General features: G+C 44.0%; 1 protein-coding gene across 4 annotated transcripts in view; it reads left to right on the top strand.

Annotated features, from left to right (window-relative positions):
* Nucleotides 1-396: 396 nt before the first annotated feature.
* Nucleotides 397-16,390, top strand: part of LOC134966064 (carcinoembryonic antigen-related cell adhesion molecule 8-like) — a 295,560-nt gene continuing 279,566 nt past the window's right edge. For 2 of the 4 annotated variants that reach the window (XR_010188579.1, XM_063942528.1), the window contains exon 1: nt 398-678. Coding sequence is in view for 3 of the 4 variants with exons in the window: in XM_063942528.1 (XP_063798598.1) it covers nt 633-678 (46 nt within the window). In the remaining variant the exon portion in view is untranslated. Of the gene's footprint in view, nt 679-16,390 lie in introns of all 4 variants that reach the window. The other 2 variants (XM_063942529.1, XM_063942530.1) reach the window with 2 other exon arrangements.

The raw sequence follows: 16,390 nt of genomic DNA, 5'->3' as shown, positions 1-16,390 counted from the left end.
AAACATACCATAATAACTAAATAGACAAACATAATTTCCTACTATTGTGTTGTTCCCAATGGCAACCACTGAGCAGCAGAGACAGTTTTGCTGTGACCCACACAATCAATGCTGTCACTGAGGCGTATGACTTAAGTCTTGCAGCTGAGTGTTACCTGGGGCTTGTAGTTCTACATTGCACTGCCCCATAGACTGCTAGTCATAAAGGCTGAATATAGAGCTGTATTAGAGAACAGTTCTAAATAGAGGAAAATGTATTTTGTGCTACTGGAAATGTTTTGTACAGAATTCAGCCCTCTACAAACAGATAGAAGAGTGAGTAACACATCTCAGTGGGGAATGTTTGTATTACTTCCCCATTTGTATCTCCCAGATATAGGACGGCCCCGTACAGCCATGTGATAGAGCTACCGAGAGGCAGAGGAGAGGCACACTGAGACAGCACGGAGCAGGAGGAAAAGTTCTAATGAAATGAGAGATCTCTACTAAATGTAGCATTGGATAATAGGAGACCGAGTAATACTGTACATCTAGAGTGCTACAGAGATTACACGGATCAGGGAGATGCCAGTTCCAGGATAAGGGAGAAAAGAAAGTTTGTTGTTAATGTTTGTGTTCGTGGACTGGATATAATGTGTTCCTGGAGGCAGCACCTCAGTCACTGTGCTATTCTATCAGGTAAGAGACCAGCTGTAGGGTGGGGATGTGACAGATTATGAGTCTCATACAGAGTAGGATTTAAGGAGATTTTCTATCTATCTATCTATCTATCTATCTATCTATCTATCTATCTATCTATCGTCGGACTGGGGCATGAAGGGCCCACCGGGGAAATGCAGTGATACGGTGATAGGGGCCCATACTTAGGGGTGTGGTCAGCCTGCAAAGGGGGTGTGGCCAACCCCCACAGAGGCTTGAAATACACAATAGACTTGTGCGGAGTAATGCAACATATCTACCATGTATAATACAAGTGCACAATCTAGAACCTGATCCCTAGAGGAAGGAGTGGGCCCCCAGGCAGTGGAGCCGACCGGTGGTTTCCCCTGTACCCCTATGAGCCAGTCAAACCCTGTATCTATCTATCTATCTATCTATCTATCTGATGCGTTTAGCATCCCAGCAGTCGGGATGTCGACAGTCATGTGACTGACTCAGGAATCTCGACACCACTCATAATCTTTTTTTGGGGGGGGGGGATTAGGTACTAAAGGAGGGGGGGGGGGGAAGGTTTAGCCGTATTCGCCACTCCCCGAGTCTTAGCCCTAGTCACCACCCCTGAAGTCTATATGTACAGGTACAAAAAAAAAATCAAGATTAGGTGAAAGCCACAACAGTCCAGACTCCAAAACGCCAGACCGGACCCAGGGACAGATCTAGGCGGGGTGGGGCTGTACATCTCCCTCAGAGCCGGCCCTAACCAATATGATGCCCTAGGCAAGATTTTGGCTGGTGCCCTCTAGCACCACCGCTGGTTCTGCCTCTGACCTTGCACCTCTTTCCCAGCACCATCACCCCTCACCCATAGCAGTCCTTGTACCCCCTATATTTTAAATAGGAACAGTTCGCACATTTGACACACAGCCCAAAAAGGGGCATCTTCTTGCTGGGAAGGGGCATGGCCACACAATAGTAACCCCAATTCCAATTCCGCCACACAGTACTGCAACTTTATTCACATTTTATCTTGCGATAGTGTCCATAATTCATATTACATCCCACAGTAGTATCACTTTACCTTATAAACGTTACTCCTCACAGTAGAGCCCCTTATTCACATTACATCACACCTTATTGCTCTTTATTCACATTAGATGAGACAGTAGTGCCCTTTCTATATGCAACGCCACATAGTAGAGCACCTTATACACATAATGCCACACATTAGCAATGCATTTCTACACAATTCCACACAGTAATGCCCCTTACACATATGAGACACATTAATGTCCTTATAAACATAATGCGCCTTACACATTATGACAACCTTTATTAATGCCCTTATACACATGTCCCTTACACATATGCCGCACATTATTAATGCCCTTATACACATAATGACACACATAGTGCCCCCTACACATTTGCTGCACATTATTAGTGCCCCTATACACATAATGACACACATACAGTAGTACCCTGTTACACATATGCCGCACATTATTAATGCCCTTATACACATAATGACACACATAGTGCCCTTTACACATATGTTGCACATTATTAATGCATTTTTACATGACACACATAATGCTCCTTACACATATTCCGAACACTACTGCACAACCAACCCACTCACATGCACACAGCACTCACACTTCCACTAACACTGTGACCTCTGCCTCTGCTTGGATACAGATGTGTCCTCACAAATCTTGTATCAATGCTAACGTCGGGCACATTTTTTTTTAATGAAAATGCATCTTATTTGCATTGCTATGTGGCTAGGATGCACAAGCAGCTTCTGCTGATTAAAATGATATGCAGAATGCCTATATACTGTGTGAGACTGTGGCTGTATCTGCATATGAAATGCTACATACAGAATATATGCGTGCCGCATATCATTTTAATCAGTAGAAGCTGCTGATGCCCCTGGGCATATCAAATGCCCTAGGCAATTGCCTAGTTTGCCTATGCCTATGGCCGGCTCTAATCTCCCTACACCATTTGCTGTGTGCCATACAAGATGACAGGCACAAAGAGATCCACAGCGGCACAGGTAGCTGCAGGGAGACGGTCTGTGTTCTGGCGTTAGGACAATTCTGGCTTTCAAAAAAATTGTGTATCCATCCATAACTAGGTTCAGACGCATTCGCGCTTGCAACTCCATATACTTATAAAGGGATGCTAAGGGAGGGGTGGCAGGTGTACAAGTGTTGCTCGAGACCGTAACAAAGACACACATGTGGCTGTCAGGAGGTGTGTAACTTGTAGTTGCTCAACACTGATGATTATAACGATCAGCAGCTGCTTCTGATAGTCCGAGTGTGTCTTTATTCCACCCAATGATACTATTACTGTTATTAGAATGGCTGCTGAAGTCTAAACACTGTATTTATTTGTTATTTGCATTCAGCCTGTGGCAGAAGAGAAGATTCTCATTTGATTTGTAATTCATGTATATTACACTTTATGTCAGTACGATATTGTGTACAGATTGTGCACGGTGGGCCTGATTCAGGTGTGTTAGCAAAGCAAATAATCTCTCTTCATATGTTACATCTGCCCCACCTGCGGTGCAACATGGTTTTGCCCGGTTGTGTGCTTTTTTGCTTTGCTAACAACCTGAATCAGGCCCTGTGTTTGGCATTTACTACTAACTCTGTTAAGACTCTACGTGGCACATATTGTATACTACTGACCGCTCCTGGCCTATGCCTAGTACAAATACTGTAGTACTGATCTCTACTGGTATCTTCCTGGTGCATATACTACTGATCTCTCCTGATATTTATCTAGCACATATACTACTGCTCTGTCCTGGTATCCACATGTTAGATGTTCTACTCATACCTCCTGGCATCTACCTGGCACATATACTACTGTTTTCTCCTGGCATCTACCTAGCACATATACTACTGCTCTCTCCTGGCATCTACCTAGCACATATACTACTGTTCTCTCCTGGCATCTACCTGGCACATATACTACTGTTCTCTCCTGGCATCTACCTAGCACATATACTACTGTTCTCTCCTGGCATCTACCTAGCACATATACTACTGTTCTCTCCTGGCATCTACCTAGCACATATACTACTGTTCTCTCCTGGCATCTACCTAGCACATATACTACTGTTCTCTCCTGGCATCTACCTAGCACATATACTACTGTTCTCTCCTGGCATCTACCTAGCACATATACTACTGTTCTCTCCTGGCATCTACCTAGCACATATACTACTGTTCTCTCCTGGCACCTACCTAGCACATATACTACTGTTCTCTCCTGGCACCTACCTAGCACATATACTACTGTTCTCTCCTGGCATCTACCTAGCACATATACTACTGTTCTCTCCTGGCATCTACCTAGCACATATACTACTGTTCTATCCTGGCATCTACCTAGCACATATACTACTGTTCTCTCCTGGCATCTACTGTACCTAGCACATATACTACTGTTCTCTCCTGGCATCTACCTAGCACATATACTACTGTCCTCTCCTGGCATCTACCTAGCACATATACTACTGTTCTCTCCTGGCATCTACCTTGCACAAATATTGATGATCTCTCCTGGCATCTACATGGCACATACTGTAGACTGCATTTTTTTTTACCTGTCATCTGCATGGCCCATATATCACTCTCTCCTGGCACCTACCTAGAATATATATTACTGATAAAATCTGTCACCTTCCTGGCACATATACTACTGATCTATCCTGACATCTACCTGGCACATATATTACTGATCTATCCTGGCAAATAAATTACTGCTATGCCCTTGCACCTACCAGGCACATATATTACTGATCTATCCTGGCTTATACAGTACACTACTGCCTTCTCCTGGCATCTTCCTGGCAAATATACTACTGTTCTCTCCTGACATCTACTTGGCAAATATACTACTGTTCTCTACTGGCATCTACCTGGCAAATATACTACTGTTCTCTCCTGGCATCTACTTGGCACATATATTTCTGTTATCACCTGGGATTTACCTCACACATGTACTACTGCTCTCCCCTGGCATTCACATATTACATGTAATACTGTCTCCAGTACAAAGGACACAGAGAGAATATTGTCGAGACAGGACATTTATTTATTTATTTATTAACAGTTTCTTATATAGCGCAGCATATTCCGTTGCGCTTTACAATTAGAACAACAGTAATAGAACAAAACTGGGTAAAAACAGACAGACAGAGGTAGGAAGGCCCTGCTCGCAAGCTTACAATCTATAGGGAAATAGGCATAGATACACAAGGATAGATGCTACCTATTGCATAATGGTCCACCAGATTGCTAGGTTCTTAATGGGTTGTATGATGATACCCCACAAAGTTATCCAAGTGTCAGGAGGGTGTGAGACTAAAGAAAGACAAGATATGTGATGTTATGAATATTCTACAGAGGATGTAATTAGATAGGGAAGCACTGAAGGTTATGTCGGTGGGTCTGGAATTTGATAGGCTTGTCTGAAGAGGTGAGTTTTCAGGGAACATTTAAAGGTTTGGAGACTAGAGGCGAGTCTTACTGTGCGTGGGAGGGCATTCCACAGAGTGGGTGAAGCCCGGATAAAGTCCTGTAATTTTGAGTGTGAACAAGTAATGCGTGTGGATGAGAGACGTAGATCTTGTGCAGAGCGGAGAGGTCGGGTAGGGAGATATTTTGAGATGAGTGAAGAGATGTATGTTGGTGCAGTTTGGTTAATAGCCTTGTATGTGAGTAAAAGTATTTTATATTTAATACGGTAGAATACCGGTAACCAATGGAGGGACTGACAGAGCGGATCTGCAGACGATGAACGTCTGGCAAGGAAGATTAGTCTCGCAGCTGCATTCAAAATGGATTGTAGTGGTGAGAGCCTATGTTTGGGAAGACCGGTCAGGAGACTATTACAATAATCAATGCGGGAGATAATGAGAGCATGGATTAGAGTTTTTGCTGTGTCTTGTGTAAGATAAGGGCGTATTTTGGATATGTTTCTTAGATGTATGTAACATGATCTTGAGACAGATTGAATGTGGGTAACAAAGGACAGTTCAGAGTCAAGAATGACACCTAGGCAGCGAGCTTGTGGGGTAGGGGTGATTGCAGAGTTCTCAACAGTGATAGAGATATCAGGTTGGAAACTACTATTGGCCGGTGGAAATATAATTAATTCTGTTTTGGAAATATTAAGTTTGAGGTGGCGAGATGTCATCCAAGATGAAATGGCAGAAAGGCATGCAGTGACACGGCCCAATACAGATGGTGACAAATCAGGGGAGGATAGGTAGATTTGAGTATCATCCGCATACAGATGGTACTGAAATCCGAAAGAGTTGATTAGTTTGCCAAGAGATGTGGTATAGATAGAGAAAAGCAGAGGACCTAGGACTGAGCCTTGCGGTACTCCAACTGAGAGAGGTAGCGAAGGAGAGGTGGAATCAGAGAAACGAACACTGAAGGAGCGATTAGATAGGTAGGATGAGAACCAAGAAAGGGCTGTGTCCTGAATACCTAGGGATTGTAGTGTTTGTATGAGAAGAGAGTGGTCAACAGTGTCAAAAGCAGCAGAGAGATCAAGGAGAATAAGTAGAGAGAAATGTCCTTTAGATTTAGCAGTGACCAAATCATTCACTACCTTAGTCAGTGCTGTCTCTGTGGAGTGTTGGGCACGAAATCCTGACTGAAGTGGGTCCAGTAGGCTGTGTGAGTTAAGAAAGTGTGTGAGGCGAGTGTAGGCAAGTCTCTCCAGTAGCTTGGAGGGGCATGGGAGCTGAGAGATGGGACGGTAGTTAGAGAGAGCGTTCGGGTCAGAGTTGTGTTTTTTCAGAATGGGAGTAATCACTGCATGCTTGTATAGAGAAGGAAAGATACCAGTAGACAGGGAGAGATTACAGATTTTTGTTAAGGTTGGGATGAGCACAGTAGACAGAGCTTTACTAATTTGTGAGGGTATAGAGTCAAGGGGAGAGGTATTAGAGTAGGCAGATGAAAAGAGTGCAGATACTTCATCTTCATTTGTAGGATCAAAGGAAGAGAAGGTGTTAGAGGGTTCAGGCAGGGAATTGAGCAGGTCACTTGCTGTGGAAGAGCATACCATTTCATTTCGAATCTTGTCAATCTTGTCCTTGAAATAGGAAGCAAGATCTTGCGCACTGACAGTGGCTGGTGGGTTAGGTGAGGGAGGGACAAGAAGTGATTTAAATGTATTAAAAAGTCGCTTGGGGTTAGAGGCTTGAGCAGAGATGAGAGATTGAAAATATGTTTGTTTGGCAGTGTCCAGAGCAGTACGATAAGAGTGGTAGGTGGTCTTATATGTGAGAAAGTCACTTGAACTACGAGATTTACGCCACTGGCGTTCAACTTTTCGTGAGAGTTTTTGTAAGTGTCTAGTGTATTTAGAGTGCCACGGTTGACATCTAAGTCTACGTGGAGTGTGATGAGTAGCTGGAGCCACTTCATCAAGTGCTGTTACTAGAGTTTGGTTAAGGTGTGACACAGCGGTCTCTGGAGAGGTGAATGTAGAAATTGGTGAAAGCAGTGGTTGCAGAGAGGTAGATAGTTGTTGAAAATTAATAGCGTTAATATTTCTGCGGGTAAGAGGTGTCCTTGTAGACGTTATGGACATTGAGTTTGAAGTAATGGAGGAGAGCATGCATGTGATAAGGTTGTGATCTGAGAGAGGGAAAGGAGTGTTAGTGAGTTCAGAAACAGAGCATAGTCTGGTGAATACAAGATCAAGGCAGTGGCCCTCCTGATGAGTAGGGGAGTCAGTCCATTGGGAGAGGCCAAGAGAGGAGGTTAGAGAGAGTAGTTTAGAGGCATGGGGAGATTGTGGACTGTCAATAGAGAGATTGAAATCACCCATAATGATGGTGGAGATGTCAGAGGAAAGAAAGTGAGGGAGCCATGCAGAAAATTCTTCCAGAAACTTTTTGGGTTGCCCAGGTGGGTAATAGATAGCTGCAACACGCAGAGAGAAAGGGGTGAAAATCCTAATAGAGTGTACCTCAAAGGATGTAAATGTGAGTGAGGGAACAGGTGGTAAAACAATGTGCGTGTAACATTTGGATAGTAATATTCCAACACCCCCTCCTTTGAGGTTACCAGGCCTGGGGGTGTGTGTGAAGTGGAGGCCACCATGTGACAGTGCTGCAGGGGAGGCAGTGTCTGATTGTGTGAGCCAGGTTTCTGTTATAGCGAGCATATTGAATTTTTTTGCTATGAAAAGGTCATGAATAGCTGTTAATTTGTTGCAAACAGAGCGTGCATTCCATAAAGCACATTTTAGTGACTTGGAGGTAGATGGGAGACAAGTGATGTTGATAAGGTTTGTTGATTTTATATTCTGTTGTGAATCAGCTGAATGTGAGCGTGGTATGTGGATGGGACCTGGATTTGGGGATATGTCACCAGCTAGTAGAAGCAGAAGAAGAGAGAGATAGGTATAGTTGGGGGAGGTGTGTGATAGTTTATGGTGACAGGTAGAGGATGTGACAGTTAGTTTACATAGATAGGTTAAAAGCTCATGAGTGTTAATAAGAGGGGAGTGGATTAATGAGGCTGCAATGTGTACAGAGCGATAAATAACAGGAATAGTGAAGGACGATGTCATTTTATAGAGGATACCATGAAGTGCTATGAGGAAAATCAGTTTGTGGAGCATGGTGTTTATAAAGAGAAAAGTATAGATAGGAAAATGCTTATGGAAATTGTTAGTTAAATGGTAGATTTACCTGCTTTCCAATGTTTTTCAATGTTTGTTCAACTGTTGGTTTAACTGTTCTTTTTAAAATTTCCTAACTTTGTCATTTCCAAACTTCGTATATTTCTAAGCTTCAGACAACTGCCCCCGCAGACAACTGCCCCATAACTGAATGCAAACATATACTAGTTCTAATTTACAAAGGCTTCAGCTGAAGCTAATTGGACATCTAATCAAAGGAATTATATTACCCTGTGTTAAGTAAACACCAGGCCATGTATGCTAATAAACTCCACTCCACTGACCAACATCAATACAAGAGAGAATATCAGCTATAAGCAAGTACTAATATTCTACAAATACAATTACATACACTGCTAAAATATACATTGGTGTGAATATAGATCAAGAGTTATAGTTCGCAGGGATCAGCAGGCAGACATCAACATACTTTGAAAATATAGCATGGAGATGTCTGTGGGTTATTGCAGAGGTGTAGGGATCAGCAGGTAGAAATCAACATACTTTGAAAATATAGCATGGAGATGTCTGTGGGTTATTGCAGAGGTGTAGGGATCAGCAGGCAGAAATCAACATACCTGTGAGATGAAAAGATATATATGGAGAGAATATTGTCGAGACAGTACATGGAGAGAATATTGTCGAGACAGGACACGGAGAGAATATTGGTGAGACAGATATGGAGAGAATATTGGCGAGACAGGACACGGAGAGAATATTGGTGAGACAGACATGGAGAGAATATTGGTGAGACAGGACATGGAGAGAATATTGGTGAGACAGGACATGGAGAGAATATTGGTGAGACAGGACATGGAGAGAATATTGGTGAGACAGGACATGGAGAGAATATTGGTGAGACAGACATGGAGAGAATATTGGTGAGACAGACATGGAGAGAATATTGGTGAGACAGACATGGAGAGAATATTGGTGAGACAGGACATGGAGAGAATATTGGTGAGACAGGACATGGAGAGAATATTGGTGAGACAGGACATGGAGAGAATATTGGTGAGACAGGACATGGAGAGAATATTGGTGAGACAGACATGGAGAGAATATTGGTGAGACAGATATGGAGAGAATATTGGCGAGACAGGACACGGAGAGAATATTGGTGAGACAGACATGGAGAGAATATTGGTGAGACAGGACATGGAGAGAATATTGGTGAGACAGGACATGGAGAGAATATTGGTGAGACAGGACATGGAGAGAATATTGGTGAGACAGGACATGGAGAGAATATTGGTGAGACAGACATGGAGAGAATATTGGTGAGACAGACATGGAGAGAATATTGGTGAGACAGACATGGAGAGAATATTGGTGAGACAGGACATGGAGAGAATATTGGTGAGACAGGACATGGAGAGAATATTGGTGAGACAGGACATGGAGAGAATATTGGTGAGACAGGACATGGAGAGAATATTGGTGAGACAGACATGGAGAGAATATTGGCGAGACAGACATGGAGAGAATATTGGTGAGACAGGACATGGAGAGAATATTGGTGAGACAGGACATGGAGAGAATATTGGTGAGACAGACATGGAGAGAATATTGGTGAGACAGATATGGAGAGAATATTGGCGAGACAGGACACGGAGAGAATATTGGTGAGACAGACATGGAGAGAATATTGGTGAGACAGGACATGGAGAGAATATTGGTGAGACAGGACATGGAGAGAATATTGGTGAGACAGGACATGGAGAGAATATTGGTGAGACAGGACATGGAGAGAATATTGGTGAGACAGACATGGAGAGAATATTGGTGAGACAGACATGGAGAGAATATTGGTGAGACAGACATGGAGAGAATATTGGTGAGACAGGACATGGAGAGAATATTGGTGAGTCAGGACATGGAGAGAATATTGGTGAGACAGACATGGAGAGAATATTGGTGAGTCAGGACATGGAGAGAATATTTGTGAGACAGGACAGGGAGAGAATATCGGTGATACAAGGGCGACATGGCAAAAGGTCGACATGAGTTTTTAATATATTTTTTGTGTGTCATTTTCTCCGTAATGTGACTGGGAACCCATATTAGTGCACCATGTCCCCTCGCATGGCTCGCTTCACTCGCCATGCTTCGGGCAAGGTGCCTCGCTCTGCTACCGCTGCATTCGGCACAGGTTACCGTACTCAATTGTAATCCATGTGGATCATAAAGTATGAAAAAGTTAAAAAAACTGAAGAATAAAAATGGAAAAAACTCATGTCGACCTTTTCCATGTCGACCTTGTTCATGTCGATCTATTGTCAGTGTCGACCAACTTCAGGTGTCGACCTAAGGTGTGTCGACCATTTGGTGTTAACCTAAGTGGTGTCGACCTGGAGTCCGGATACCAATAGAACTAATGTGTTTATAAATCCTGAAATACTATTTATCATGGAGAGTGCAATCTCACAATAATAGACATTAAATAGTATCACAGTATCTTATAAATATAGTAGACATTTGAAAAAAATAAAAAATAAACAATAAACACACACAAAAGATACTCTTTAAAAATAAAGTATAAAAACAAATATACAAAATGCTGTTAACTCACTGGTGTTGCTCAGCAGAATGTTGCTCACCAGAGTGAGATAACAAAATGTAATATATTTTATATATGCTTTATTTGTTTTTTTAAAGAACATCATTGTGCTCCTTACCTAAATTTTCATTGACAAAAACCTGCTTTATTTATTACATAGATACTGTGACACTTTTTTTTGTCTATTATTGTGAGATTGCACTTTCCAAGACAAATAACATGTATGCCAGTGGTTTCCAAGCTTTTTTGAATCACGGCACCCTAGAATATCAGAATTTTTTTCACAACACCCCTAGGCCAAAAATTACTTATTGATAAATTTAGAAAGAAATATTACATTAAGTAGATCGCGTTTATTTATATGTCATCCTTAGGGTAAGTTGTGTGGCTAGGGACAAGATTTGCTTCTGTTTGGCCACATATTTTATGACTGGCAGCCACCAGCACTGGTTTTGCCTATTATATTGACCATGAATAATTTTAATTGGTCCTGGACCACCAACCCAGGGCACCCCTGCAAGTGTCCCGAGGCACCCCAAGGAGCCACGGCATACAGTTTGGGAACCTCTGCTGTATGCTCTTTAGAGATTCATGTCCACATTAGTTCTATATATAAATACAATTTTAATTGTCCTCTTGGATGGACAGTCTGTGATTTCGCCTCATATATGAGTAATTGGATTGTACCATCACTCTAAACTAGAGATGAGCGAGTTCAGTTCCCTGAGAACCGAACACTACCGGACTTCACTACCCGAGCCCGGATCCGAGCCCGGCTTGGGTTTTCCCACCAGACTCGAAAACCAGATCGAGGCAAAACATCACCATCCCGCTGTCAGATTCTCGCGGGTTTTGGATTCCATATAAGGAGCCGCGCGTCACCACCATTTTCACTCCGGAATTGGAGAGTGTAGCGAGAGGACGTGTCTCCTTCCTCAGTGCCTGTGCGTGAGGGAAAGTGGGGTGGCGATTCCAGTGCTGTCTTGTGCTGCTCAGTCCAGTGTAGTCTCCTATGCTACATCAGTCCAGTAACAGAGGTGGTGTCCTCTGCTGCCATATGTCCAGTGTAGCTGTATAAGTCCAGTGCAGTGTTGCTGTGTTGTCCTGCATCAGTACAGTGGTAATGTCTTGTGCTGCATCAGTCCTGTCACAGTGGTGGTGTCCTCTGCTGCCATATGTCCAGTGCTGCTGTATAAGTCCAGTCCATTGCAGTGGTGCTATGTTGTCCTGCATCAGTACAGTGGTGGTGTCCCTGTGCTGCCACATAAGCCCAGGGGTACTGCCGTATAAGTCTTAGGGTACTGCCGTCAGTAGCGGATCTTGCCACGGGCAAGCAGGACTTTTGCCCGGGGCGCCGCCTTTCGGAGAGCGCTGGCGCCATCCGGAGGGCGCCGCACCGTGGCAAGATCCGCCACTGCTGCCCGCTGTGTCCCCCGTCCGCCTCCGCTGCCCGCTGCCGTCCCCGTCCGCCTTCTGTGAAGGGAACTAGACGCTATGCGTCTAGTTTCCCTTCGTGGAGAGTAACTTTGCTGAGCGGTGCGCGATGACATCATCGCGCACCGCACAGCAAAGGTCCTCTCCACGAAGGGAACTAGACGCATAGCGTCTAGTTTCCCTTCGTGGAGAGGACCTTTTGCTGTGCGGTGCGCGATGACGTCATCGCGCACCGCTCAGCATTCAATCAGCGCTAGCAATGTACAGGGGGCGTAAGTGACCACGCCCCCTGTATTAGACCACACCCCTTTTCCTGCCCGGGGCGCAGAGCGCCCTTGAACCGGCCCTGACTGCCGTATAAGTCCAGTACAGTGGTACAGCTGTATAAGTTCAGGGGTACTGCTGTATAAGTCTTGGGGTACTGCCGTATAAGTCCAGTACAGTGTTGCTGCTATATAAGATCAGAAGTACTGCTGTATAAGTCTAGGGGTACTGCCATATAAGTCCAGTACAGTGGTGCAGCTGTAAAAGTCTTATGGTACTGCCGTATAAGTCCAGTCCAGTGGTGCAGCTGTGTAAGTCTAGGGGTACTGCCGTATAAATCTAGGGCTACTGCCATATAAGTCTTGGGGTACTGCCATATAAGTCTAGGGGTACTGCCGTATAATTCCAATGATACTGCCGTATATGTCCAGTGGTACTGCCGTATAAGTCCAGTGGTACTGCCGTATAAGTCCAGTGGTACTGCCGTATAAGTCCAGTGGTACTGCCGTATAAGTCCAGTGGTACTGCCATATAAGTCCAGTGGTACTGCCATATAAGTCCAGTGGTACTGCCATATAAGTCCAGTGGTACTGCCATATATGTCCAGTGGTACTGCCGTATATGTCCAGTGCTACTGCCGTATATGTCCAGTGCTACTGCTGTATATGTCCATTGGTACTGCCGTATAAGTCCAGTGATACTGCCGTATATGTCAATTGGTACTGCCGTATAAATTCAGTGGTACTGCCGTAAAATCCAGTCCAGTGATACTGCCGTATATATGCCCAGTGGTACTGCTGTATAAATCCAGCGGTACTGCCGTATAAATCTAGTCCAGTGATACTGCCGTATAAGTCCAGTGGTATTGCCATATAAGTCCAGTGGTACTGCCGTATAATTCCAGTGATACTGGCGTATAATTCCAGTGATACTGGCGTATATGTCCAGTGATACTGCCATATAAATTCAGTCCAGTGGTACTGCCGTACAAGTCCAGTGGTACTGCCGTACAAGTCCAGTGGTGCTGCTGTATAAATCCAGTCGAGTGGTACTGCTGTATAATTCCAGTGGTACTGCCGTATAATTCCAGTGATACTGGCGTAAAAGTCCATTGATACTTCCGTATATGTCCAGTGATACTGCCGTATAAATCCAGTCCAGTGGTACTGCTGTATAAGTCCAGTGGTACTGCCGTACAAGTCCAGTGGTGTTGCTGTATAAATCCAGTCCAGTGGTACTGCCATAAAATCCAGTGGTACTGCCGTATAAGTCCAGTGGTACTGCCGTACAAGTCCAGTGGTACTGCCGTACAAGTCCAGTCCAGTGGTACTGCCGTATAAGTCCAGAGGTACTGCTGTATAAATCCAGTCTAGTGATACTGCTGTATGGGGGTAATTCCAAGTTGATCGCAGCAGGAAATTTTTTAGCAGTTGGGCAAAACCATGTGCACTGCAGGGGAGGCAGATATAACATGTGCAGAGAGAGTTAGATTTGGGTGTGGTGTGTTCAATCTGCAATCTAATTTGCAGTGTAAAAATAAAGCAGCCAGTATTTACCCTGCACAGAAACAAAATAACCCACCCAAATCTAACTCTCTGCACATGTTATATCTGCCTCCCCTGCAGTGCACATGGCTTTGCCCAACTGCTAAAAAATGTCCTGCTGCGATCAACTTGGAATTACCCCCCATATGTCCAGTGGTACTGCCGTATAAGTCCAGTGATACTGCCATATATGTCCATTGGTACTGCCGTATAAATTCAGTGGTACTGCCATATAAATCCAGTCCAGTGATACTGCCGTATATATGTCCAGTGGTACTGCCGTATAAATCCAGCGGTACTGCTGTATAAATCTTGTCCAGTGATACTGCCATATAAGTCCAGTGGTACTGCCGAATAAGTTCAGTGGTACTGTTGTATAAATCCAGTCCAGTGATACTGCCGTTTAAGTCTAGTGGTACTGCCATATAAGTAAGTCCAGTAGTACTGCCATACAATTCCAGTGATACTGCCATATAAGTCCAGTGGTGCTGCCGTATAAGTCCAGTGGTACTGTCGTATAAATCCAGTCCAGTGGTACTGCTGTATAAGTCCAGTGGTACTGCCGTATAATTCAAGTGATACTGCCGTTTAAGTCCAGTGATACTTCCGTATATGTCCAGTGATACTGCCATATAAATCCAATCCAGTGGTACTGCCATATAAGTCCAGTGGTACTGCTGTATAAATCCAGTGGTACGCCGTATAATTCCAGTGATACTGCCGTTTAAGTCCAGTGATACTTCCGTATATGTCCAGTGATACTGCCATATAAATCCAGTCCAGTGGTACTGCCGTATAAGTCCAGTGGTACTGCCGTACAAGTCCAGTGGTACTGCCGTACAAGTCCAGTGGTACTGCCGTACAAGTCCAGTGGTGCTGCTGTATAAATCCAGTCCAGTGGTACTGCCGTATAAGTCCAGAGGTACTGCTGTATAAATCCAGTCCAGTGATACTGCCGTAAATATGTCCAGAGGTACTGCCTTATAAGTCCAGTGGTAATGCCATATAATTCCAGTGATATTGCCTTATAAGTCCAGTGGTACTGCCGTATAAATCCAGTGGTACTGCCGTATAAATCCAGTCCAGTGGTAATGCTGTATAAATCCAGTGGTACTGCCATATAATTCCAGTGATACTGGCGTATAAGTCCAGTGGTACTGCCGTATATGTCCAGTGGTACTGCCGTATATGTCCAGTGGTACTGCCGTATATGTCCAGTGGTACTGCCGTATATGTCCAGTGGTACTGCCGTATATGTCCAGTGGTATTGCCGTATAAGTCCAGAGATACTGCCGTATAAGTCCAGAGATACTGCCGTATATAAACTCTAATATCCAGATCAGAATAAAGGCACACCTCAACGCTGTTCTCAAATCCGTCTCCAGGGAATTTTAACACTCAGAGACATAATCTACTTTTTATATCCACTTTAGTAGTAAGTATTTTCAAAAGAGTCCAGCAAACAAAAGGTAACGTATATTTAAAACACACACTTTTTTTTAAAATCCTCTGTTAAAAACTTCCTCTTACTTGCACAAAGTAATTCAGTCTCGCAGGACAGACGGATTACAGGTCTGGTTTAAATAGATGTTCCCAAGTGGGAGCTCACCGTATCCTCTGGACGCCGTTGTTACTAGTGGTGCTTCCTACACCGGGATATGCTTTACCCGTGGACACTGACACTTCCACCGCTGGCTGCCCTCCGACCGTGAACTTCCCAGCGCTGCATGCGCTACCAGACCACTCCGCTCTCCTCCCGTCTCTGAACGCTCCCCGTTGCACACAAGATAGTGAGCAAATCCACCTGCTGCTGCTGACGCGTTTCCACCCTAATTGGGTCTCTTGCCTTGACAAAGACCCAATTAGGGTGGAAATGCGTCGGCGGCAGACTGAATTGCTCTGTGCAAGTAAGAGGAAGTTTTTAACAGAGGAATCTAATAAAAACGTGTGTGTTTTAAATATACTTTACCTTTTGTTTGCTGGACTCTTTTGGAAATACTTACTACTAAAGTGGATATAAAAAGTAGATTACATCTATGAGTGTTAAAATTACCTGGAGACGGATTTGAGAACAGCGCTGTGGAGTGCCTTTATTCTGATCTGGATATTACAGTTTGTATTGGAAGCAGATTGAGCTGATCTGCCTCAGATAAACGAGTGCAGCTGCAGTTGGATACAAGCACTCGATAAGGAG

Source organism: Pseudophryne corroboree, chromosome 10 (genome assembly GCF_028390025.1).
Source record: "Pseudophryne corroboree isolate aPseCor3 chromosome 10, aPseCor3.hap2, whole genome shotgun sequence".
Classification (NCBI taxonomy): Eukaryota; Metazoa; Chordata; class Amphibia; order Anura; family Myobatrachidae; genus Pseudophryne; species Pseudophryne corroboree.
Note: the sequence above shows the minus strand (reverse complement) of the source record. Positions and strands in the feature narration are given on the sequence as shown.